At 28.1% G+C, this 10,544-nt stretch overlaps 1 protein-coding gene across 3 annotated transcripts in view; it reads right to left on the bottom strand.

The window, feature by feature from the left end:
* The window catches only part of LOC100207736 (uncharacterized), a 73,291-nt gene that overhangs the window by 8,858 nt on the left and 53,889 nt on the right, over window positions 1-10,544 (bottom strand). For all 3 annotated transcript variants that reach the window (XM_065816976.1, XM_065816975.1, XM_065816977.1), the window contains one exon: window positions 8,224-8,526. In XM_065816976.1, the coding sequence (XP_065673048.1) occupies window positions 8,224-8,526 (303 nt within the window). The remainder of the gene's footprint in view (window positions 1-8,223; window positions 8,527-10,544) is intronic.

Below are 10,544 nucleotides of genomic sequence, written 5' to 3'. Positions count from 1 at the left end.
TATATATATATATATATATATATATATATATATATATATATATATATATATATATATATATATAATATAGTATATATACACATTTTCGAGATGAAATTTCCAACATGTCATCCAGTTCTCTCAGTATTATTTCATCATCACAAAATAGAAAAAAAAAACATTCAAAAAATTGCAAAGTGTGTCATTCAAATAGTATTTCATTTGTGGAATATGACAAGAATTCCAACAACTATTAAATACAATGCATATGAAAGCTTAAAAATGTTTTTTAAAAAAGGGCTAAAATAAAGAAAAACATGAAATGAGCTTCAGCAAAACAAGCACCAAATGAAAATTTTTTGTGAGAAGAAATTGATCAAATTTCAAAGAGGCGATCTCAAAGTATCATTTCACTTGAGTTAGGACATACTCTTGACTGAACCAATGTTACGAATTGCTAAACAACTTGTTTACTGTACTGATACAATCCAGAGAGCAATAATTACTCATCAAAACAAAATTACTGCAACTATAAAGTCTACATTCAACTTGTCAAATGTTGGATGGCAAAATATTGCTAGATATAACTAGAAGGGATTCATTTGATCAATTAGCAGTTGTTGTTACAGGTTATAATGTTGACCAGCTTCTTGCCATTACAAAGTTAACAAGTGGAACTTTACTGGATTGGGATATTTAAGACCGAGTTAATGCAATGAGTTTTGATACAACAGCTGCCAACACTGATACCAAAGCTTGAGCATGTTCTTTACTTGAAAAAAAAGCTTGATAGAAAACTATTACACTTGGCATACTGTCATCAAATGTATGAAGTCGTCTTGAGTAACATTTTTAAGCATTCTCGTAGGTAATCCATTAGCCCTGAAAAACGATTATTTAAACGTTTTTGTGACAAGTGGTCATTAATTTACAAAGAAGATTATGAAACAGCGCTAAATGATCAAACGCATACTAAAACAAGATTCTACTCCACAATATCAAGACTACAAGGATTTGTTGGAACTAACAAAGTTGTTTCTTGGTGATGTTCCCCCTCGAGAGGCTCATGTGGCTCGGTGGATGGGCAAAATTTTATATTCAATGAAAATATGGATGTTCAAGAGACAGTTCAAATTAACGGCAAAAGAGGAAAAATTACTTTGAGATAAAAGCTTGTTTGCTAATTTAGAGTAATTTTGGATATAATGTCCCAACACTGGCTCTGTCAAATGATATTACTTTCCTATTTTGCAACACCAAGCCATTAACAATGGAGCTTTTACAGCTGCAGCAACAGCATTTTCAAGGGATTTATGGTATCAAAGTAAAGAAATGGCAGCATTGGCCTTTTTTGATAATGAGACTAGCAAGGAAACAAAAGCAAAAATGGTTTTGGTTTAGGATGAACCACAGATTCATCAACTACTTTTTTGACAACTGTTGATCCAGAGAAGTGGACCAAAAATGAAGAGTTTCGACAGGCTGTAAAATTTGTAAAAAGTCTCTGAGTTGTTAATGATACTAAAAAAACTAATTCAGGACTTTAACTGTTCACTTACTAAAAATAAAGGACAAAAGCAATAAATTATGGACCATGGGTTCATTATTTTTTTATTATAATTTTAATAATGCAGCAGTTATTTCTGTGCTCAAGATATTTGGCAAATTAGCTAATAAACTATAAAAGTACAAAGTAGCTAAACTATAAATAAAACTCTGATTATTACTAAAAATTTTCGAACTGTTATTAGGATTTTTTTTTTTATTTACTATAGTGAAACATGCTATTATAGACCAGAAGCTTACTACTTTATTCTTTAATTATTTAATTTTTAAACAATAATATTAATAATTTAATTTTAAAAATAGTACATGGTTTTTGATTAATATACAGTAAAAGTTAAAATGTAATGTTGTAATTTAATTTACTTATAAATTGGGATTGCACACTAAAAGTACTTGATGTTTCCACCTCATATCCCATTGTACAAAATTACCTAGATCTCTGTCTAATACACTGTTTTAGACATCATAAATCATTCTATAAGTGATTATTCTATCTACATTCATTGTGTATGTTTCAACAATTCCTCAAATACTTTCATTGAGGAATGATATTTTTTGCAACTAAGTTCCATACACTAGTTGTTGTACCATTTCACAATGTTGTCAATGTCGGTTTTTAGTTCTACTTGATTATCAAGGGAATATTCTATGGCTATTATTTTACTATTGTCATCATACATTTTAAATTTGTTCAGCACAACTTCTGACAAGTTGTTTATGAATGCAGAAACAAAATAGGACCCAAAACTAAACCCTGAGGAATGCCACTGGTAAGATACCCATTCTAAAACTGAATTACCTACAGTATCTTTGATATTTATTTATATTAATAATAAAAACCATAACAAAAATAAAAAGGAACAACAAAACAACAGCAAAGAAACCATTAGAGAAGAATTTTTTGATGTAATTTAACAACAACAAGATGTATATTTTCCTATCATTACAATAAAAACCAATAATAAAAATAATATTATCAATAAAATTAATAGTAATAAAATAAAAGATCATATAGAGAATGTAATTTGGAAATGACTGTTAAAGATGTCACTTAAACAATTTATATCTTCAAAATCAATTCTTTTATATTGTAACTTAAATTTATAACAAAAAGATAGTAATAAAAATACAAAATAGGCAACATCGAGATGTTAAAATCGACTAAAGATATCAAACTTCATATCATCATTGCATACCAAATTTCATACTTTCTGTAGCTCTAGTATTCTATTCTAAATAAAGATCACATGAACTTAGTAATAAAACTTAATAATTGAAAACGCCTTCGTGTGATGTAAAAAATTAGGGGGTAATAAATTACAAAAATCTTTTAAAATTAAAGTTTTCTTGTGTTTAATTTATAATTTGATAGAAGTTAAAATATATTATATAAGAACTTAAACAAATTAATTCAAAAGTTAATGTAAAAAAATATTTAACATATAAAATAACTTTTATTATCAAAACTTCTTTTTTAATCAAAACTCTGTTTTTAATCTGAGCACGTGAACTATTTTAGACAAACGTTATTTAAAACTGATGATAGGAGCATTAGTTATTTACTGTAAAACTTTACTGTAAGGAGTTTTTTTTTTAAAAAAAACACGATGATTTGATTTAAAATTGTTGAAAGTAAAAAAATCCTTTATGCTAAAAAAATACTTTATAGCATAAAGTATTTTTTTATTTACAAAGTTCATTAAGTCTTATGAAATAAAAATTAAAATACTGAAAAAAATACATTAATGATTATATTAACTTGATATCATGTCCAATACTTTAAAAGTTCATTAAGTGTTATGAAATATAAATTAAAACACTAAAAAAACAAATTAACAAAATGACACATTGATGGTTATATCAATTTGATATTGCAACCAATACTTTAAAAATTCTCTCTGGATTGATATCGTGACCAATACTTTTAAAATTCTCTATAGATTAATTCTCCAGTGTGATTAGATACAAGCCATAATGTGATAAATATAATGTTATTAGATCATGCTGGAGAAAGTCATAATTCGATATATCCATAATATGATTTTAGTTCATGAGAAAAAATCAAAAAAATATTCAATGTATTAAAAAATTGTGTGTTTGAGAGTTTTGGATAGATCTGTAGCCTGAAACATAGTCTTCAAAATTTGCAGGTGCTGAATTTTGATAAACTTTTCCGGTTCCAAATTAACCTTTGACAATATTATCCATTGTTTTTAACAATGATACTAAATGTAGCAACATAAGCAGTTTAACTTTACCAAGGATATCAGCTTTAAGTAGTTTAACTGCGCATTGAAATAGTTTGCGATATGCATTTCCTTTAAAAACCTCAGCCTAAACAAAGTGTGACCTGATTTATATTAAAGATTAAAGTTCTTATTGTAAAATTGTAAATGCCTATAAAAAAATGGGTATGGGCTTAACAATTTTTTTCTTTAAGACTTAATTTAAGTTTCAAGTTTTTTAATTTTTGAACTCTTAAGAATATTCTTAATTGTTAAAGAATCTTCCTAATTCTTAAGAAACTTAATTTAACCTCATAATAAGTTTTTATTAAATTTTTTTCAGACCACCTGCAGCTTTTGTAAGACCCTTGCACCATTAATTAATTTTGAAGAAAATAAAACTTTGAATGTAAAATTATGTTTCCTATAAAAAAGAAAGTTGTATATTTAATGTGTGTTAAATGCGTAGACTAACTAATAACCTAAGCATATTAATAACATAAGTATCTCGATGATGACTTATGCGCAACATATTTCTTCCGGTGTTTTATGTTTTGAAAAATTTTAAGCTTTTTTAAAAAATCTCTCCCTTTAGCTTGTTATAGAATATAATATCTTTATATATGTTATGTATATATATATGTTATATATGCAACCTTCGGGATTAGGGTCGGCATTCGGCAATGCCGACCTAACTGCCAACCTAAAAGTGTTTGAGGTCGGCAAAAAATTGCTGACTTCGTTTCGATGTTTTATGGTAAGACCTTTGTATTAAATTTTTTTTGCCGACCTGATGTTGACGTCTAAAAGATTGAGGTCGGCAAATTATAGCCGACCTCAATTTTCCTAATTCCGAGGGTTGTATATATGTATATATATGTTATGTATATATAAGTTATATATGTATATATATGTTATGTATATATATGTATGTTTTATATATGTTATTTATATAATATCTATAGAACTTTAAAAATGTTTTCACTTTTAAAAAGATGTTTCTATTCAGAATACATTTTTTTAAATTAATTTCAAGTGCTTGATCTATTTAGTTTCATCTTTGGTCAATTTATAATCTAGCTCATGGAATGATGTGCAAATTTATAGGAAGCTCTTACCTCCATCAGATATCACTATAATAAACAATCTTTTATTTTTATTTTAAATTATACTGCAAATTAAAAAATAAATTATAGGTTTTCTTTTTTGTTGGCTTCCTAGTTATCATCACAGCTTCGGTGATCCACAATTTCTGCTGAAACTTAAAAAATATCTTTTCCTTCTCATTAGATCCACATTACATCAAACATATCTAATGTAATGTGATCCAAACAATTCAAAGAAATTTCCCATTTTTCTGAATTGTTTGTATTTCATATTATTATTATTATTATTATTCTCTGTGATATGCGAGAACAGCCTTATATAATACGATATTTTAAAATTCCTTCTTATTTTCATTATTAGGTAAATTAACTGATTTTTTTTTCTTTCTAACAAAGTTACATTTAAGGTCTTTTCAAAATATGCTGCTGGTTTTCTTGCAATAGTGGTGCAGTCCTTTTCTAATCTCTGATTTCCAATCCAAGCAAATAATTTTGAATGCGTACTGGAATTTTGATATGTATGTTTTAATGTTTTTAAATTCTCTAGATATACACAGTTCTTGTTGTTATTTAAAATCACTGAAATAACTCTTGTATCATTGGATACAATTTACAACAACTTTTTATTTCTTGTGATATATCTATATATATAACTAACATCAGCAGCCTCAACACCAAGCCTCTCGTACTCCACTTTTAATCTTTTTCTCTGATTTATAATTACCAAGAACAACTCTTTGAATTCTATTACTCGGATATGCTTTAAAACAGCTCAAAAAATTTCGATTTCATAATTCAATTTTATCAACAATCTTTTGTGTGCCACTGTATTAAATGGTTTAGAGAACTCTAAAAAAGTTACATTAAAAGTCTACACTCCATTCTAAAATCCATATGTATTTAAATGTTGACTCAACTAATCATATTGTTTGATTAAATTTGTACTGCAGTTTTATTCCAAATAAAGTCATACTGAGAACCTGATATTAACATATTTTCTACAAGACGAATGAATCCCTTATTATACTGTCCATTACTTTGCATATGACAAATGTTAATGAAACAGGATAGTTTGTTACTTTAAGTGTGTTTCTTTTTTTTAATAAAAGAAATAACAATTGTACACAACCATTTTTTGGCTTGTTATTTCCATTTTTTACTTCACTTAAATATGATCAATTAAAAATATTTGCCAGTGCAGTTACAACACTATTAGAACACTCAATAAAAACTCTTGGGTACACTGTCCTCTCCAGTAGCTTCATTAACATTAAATTTACTTAACTTTTAAATAACAGTTTCAATATTAATTTTATGAATTTGCAATTGGTAATGATAAAAATAATGATCAAAACTATTTATTGCTATTTGTACATGTATATTATATACCTACCTATATAGTAATATCCAATGAATATTACTGAAGCAATAATTACATGATTAATTAATGAGTTTAAAACTCATACTTTTGTTTTGTTTTTACATTTTTACAGGTTAACATCTCTCTAACTCCCAATCCTGCCATTTTTAAATTTAAAGTAAATTTTGATGCTAATATAGAGATGATGTATGTATGCTTAAACTCTCTAATTTATGTTGAAGTGGTGAGTGGTGTACTAAATTGAAAAATTTCTTCCTGTTATTATAAAATCTAAAATATTTTTTTTATTTTTTTATTTTCAAGATGAAATATTGGTTTAATTACATTTTGAAATATATATAAACTTTATCTAAGTCATATAAAAACAACTGCAATCTTTTCATGTTTTCCATTTATTTTACCAACAAAAATTTAGGGGAAATTAAAATCCTTACATAAGAGAACACCTCTTATTTTTTTAATCAATATTATACTGTCAGCTGCTTTAATTAATCTCATAATATGCAATATTATGAGGTCAATTAAAGCAGCTAATAGTATATTATGTATATTAGTAAACTATATCAATGCAGGTCTATATGTCACTTACTCCTGTACAATGTATACATACGAAAAATTTTTTTATTTTAAATGTGTATAGAACACCAAATTTGTTCAATAAGGTTACTTTGAAGTTTAATACTTGAACTTTTAAAAGATTTTAAATTATTAACAATAAATATACACATCCTTTCTATATAAGCAATACCCACAATTGTTTATCCATGTTTCACATACCATAATTATATGTGGTAAACTTCTCTCAATTTCAAATCATTGTATTTATTACTTAACAACATAGCATTTGCCTATCACCATTTTAAATAATTTTCGCATATATTTTTTAGTGTAAAAATTTTAATACAACTTTTGCTTTTGTTTATGACCTTTATTAACTCTAGCTTTTTCTTATATCATTTTTAATAGTGTAATAATATCCTTTGTCAATATTTTCATTGTTTTAATTTTCCTCGTAACTTGATATTTTTCATTGTATATTAAGTCTGGAAATATATAAATATCCTTTCGTATTTCGAATATCTTAATTCTTAATTTGTAACCAATAATAACAAATAAAACTTCACTTTATCTTTACACTTTTGTTTTTGTTTCATTGACAATCATATCAATCATTTGCATTTGCTTTGGTAGTTATTTTTAATAACATTTGCTCATGATTCTTTGATATTCAATACAATTCAATGCTTCAGTCGAGTTTCATTCACTAGTTCTTCTGCTCTACATGTTAGCTTATGATTACCTAAAGCTTATTTATCAATTAATATTTTAAATCTTTAAATGAGTTTTATAAATACTAAATTCTGTTGATTGAACAGTAATCCTTATGACTCAATGCAATTTTTTAACATTTTTGTTTTAAGAATGTTTTAAGGTTAATCATCAAACAGTTAAGCAAAACTAAAGTATAATAGTTGAGTATAATATATTAAAGTAGTTTATTGCAAAACTAAAGTATAATAGTTGAGTATAATATATTAAAGTAGTTTATTGCAAAACTAAAGTATAATAGTTGAGTACAATATATTAAAGTAGTTTTTTGCAAAACTAAAGTATAATAGTTGAGTATAATATATTAAAGTAGTTTTTTGCAAAACTAAAGTATAAACTAAAAAGTTTAAGTTTATAAATTTAATTTTTTAATTCTCAATTAATTGAATTATGATCACTTAAGTCAAGATGTTGTCACTTAGAGCTGGTTTCCAGCCTGTTCCAAAAATTAAGATTACACCCCAAATAAAGAAACAATTTTTTTCTTATACTTTTAAAGTTATTTTATAAAATAAAAATTACCCTGAGTTACTAAAAACAAACAAAAAAAATCATAAAAACTTCAAGTATAACAATGCTGAAAAAACAACACGCTAAATGCTGTTATTTACAAAGTGGTAAACAGCATAGTACTTACTGCCATCTTTTGGAACCTGTGCTTCTAAATAATAAGAACGACTTATGACACCTTTCAAAAGTGCTTCTTTACAATTCTGCAAAGTCAATTTTCTTAAAGCATACTTTCCAATTGCATCTGCAATAAACCCAACAACTTCTCCTTCCTCAAAACGTTCATTTGGGTTCTCTAACGGCCAGTGATATGCAATATCACCATTAGATGTGTAAATTGCCGTTCCACATTTCAATTGATCTACTTGTAGGGACTTAGCTTCAATGTGCTGTGTTACCAATTTTTTACATGCAATTACTCTTTCACTGTCTATAAATATATTAAACACAATTAAATAAAAGAACATAAAACAAAAAAACACATACATAAATATACATTTACTAAATATATAGAATATGATGCAATAATATGTTTTATCAGAATTAAAGTTCACCAGCCACTGAGAGCCCTAGCAGTAGTGGTAGATCCTTTCAAAGTTTAAATGCCCCTTTCCAAAAAATCAGAGTGTTAGCTACTTATTGAGACAAGAATATATGGCAGTATAATCAGCAAACAATCCCACCTTAGATGTAAGAAAATCTGTAAGATCATTAATATAAATTGAAAAGAGTATATGGCCAAGGATAGAACCTTTAAGAGCCTCTGAAATTATAGAATATGAAGAAGAGTGCTGTCCATCGAGGACAACTTTAATATTACAATCGGTAAGGAAGGGTTCAATAAACTTAAAGATGTTACCTGATACACCATAAGAAGAAAGCTTATGGAGAAAATCTCAAAAATCTTGCTTATGATAGGTAGAAGACTAATGGGACAGTAGTTAGAGAAATCAGTTTTTAAAAATAGGGATAACAAATGCCGCTTTCCAGCAGGCTGGAAAACAAGACTCTGATAGGCACTTGTTAAATAGTTTTGAAAGTATACATCTCCAAAGAACACTCCTGCAAGACTATAATAGGTATGTTTTCCGGACCATAAGCTGCAGAAGAGCTTAAGCAGGAAATCACTTTAGGTACAGAAGCTGGAGTGATACAAATGTCAAACATTAGATCAACTTGCTTGTCGGCGTTATACAATAGTGGTGTAGTTTGATCCCCACCATGTCTCTGGTAGTACTGTGTTCAACTCGTTTGTCCATGCAGCAGCCTTGTTTGTTGAGGTTCATATTTTGGAGTTATAGAGTTGAGAGAGGAGCGTAACCACAAAAGTTGACTGTAGCTGCCTTTTCGGCCTTGGGGAGGTGAATATTTAAAAAAAAATATATCAGGTAAAACACAACTAGTGAAATCAAGAGATAATATGGATGAAAAGTTTTTAGCAAACAATTAGGCTTTGTCTTTAGGTGAGGTAACAAAATCTGAATCGCACAAGAGAGGTGGAACAACAGATTTGCCCTTATTTTAGATACTGCTAAAGATTCTCCAGAAGTCACAAGAGTCTAACTTTTAAGATGAAATACAAGATTCCGTGACCTGAGAATAAGGGGCTTTGGCATTAGACAAAACTTTTTTACAATGGTTTCTAGCAATAGTAAACAGACATCTGTTTTCTGGGGAATTGTTTTGCTGATAGATATGAAAGTACTGATTTCAATTGGAAATTGCAGCAGCACAATGTAAGGAAAACTATGGAGAAGAGTGAGCCTTGACTTGGAATTAGTGAGAGGGAATAAAAAATTCCATTTCAGCCTGAATCCAAGAAGTTATCTAAGAAGCACATTTGTTTGCAGAATAAAGTAAGATTATTACCTAAGGGCCATCACAAAGAAAATCACTGAAAGAGCCTCACCCAGGTAAGGTTGTTGTAAGAGGTACGATGATTGGGAGATTCTAATGATGAAGAAGAATGAGATAATAGTTTTAGAGAGATCAAACCTTGATCAGAAGCACCTAAGCGTGAATGTGGAGAAACTGAGCACTGAATAGGATCAGGAACAAGACATAAGTCTAGTAGAGAAGGTAAATGATTCAGATAGTCTGGAAAGTGAGTTAAAAAGTTGACTGTTTGAGTTAGAGACCAAGAAAGGAAAATGTTGTGGGCCTTAACGAGTGCAGAGTCACTGACACTAAAGTCAAGTCATTCAGTTTGATGAGCATTTAAGTCACCAACAGCAACAATATTGGCCTAATGATAAAGAGAGAGGGCTTGATCAATATGATCAGAAATAACATCAAAAAGTGTGCAGTCTTGTAATAGAGAGAGCGATATGGAAAAAAGAGAAAGGCGATAGAGTGAAGTGGTGCTAAATAAAAGCACATAAAAGAATAGCCTGTGGATTCAAATCTAGTTTCCCAACAAATATATAAATTCTTACAAATGTAAATGCA

The sequence above is a fragment of the Hydra vulgaris genome, chromosome 13, assembly GCF_038396675.1.
Source record: "Hydra vulgaris chromosome 13, alternate assembly HydraT2T_AEP".
NCBI classification, from domain to species: domain Eukaryota; kingdom Metazoa; phylum Cnidaria; class Hydrozoa; order Anthoathecata; family Hydridae; genus Hydra; species Hydra vulgaris.
This window is presented reverse-complemented; position numbering and strand designations above follow the sequence as displayed.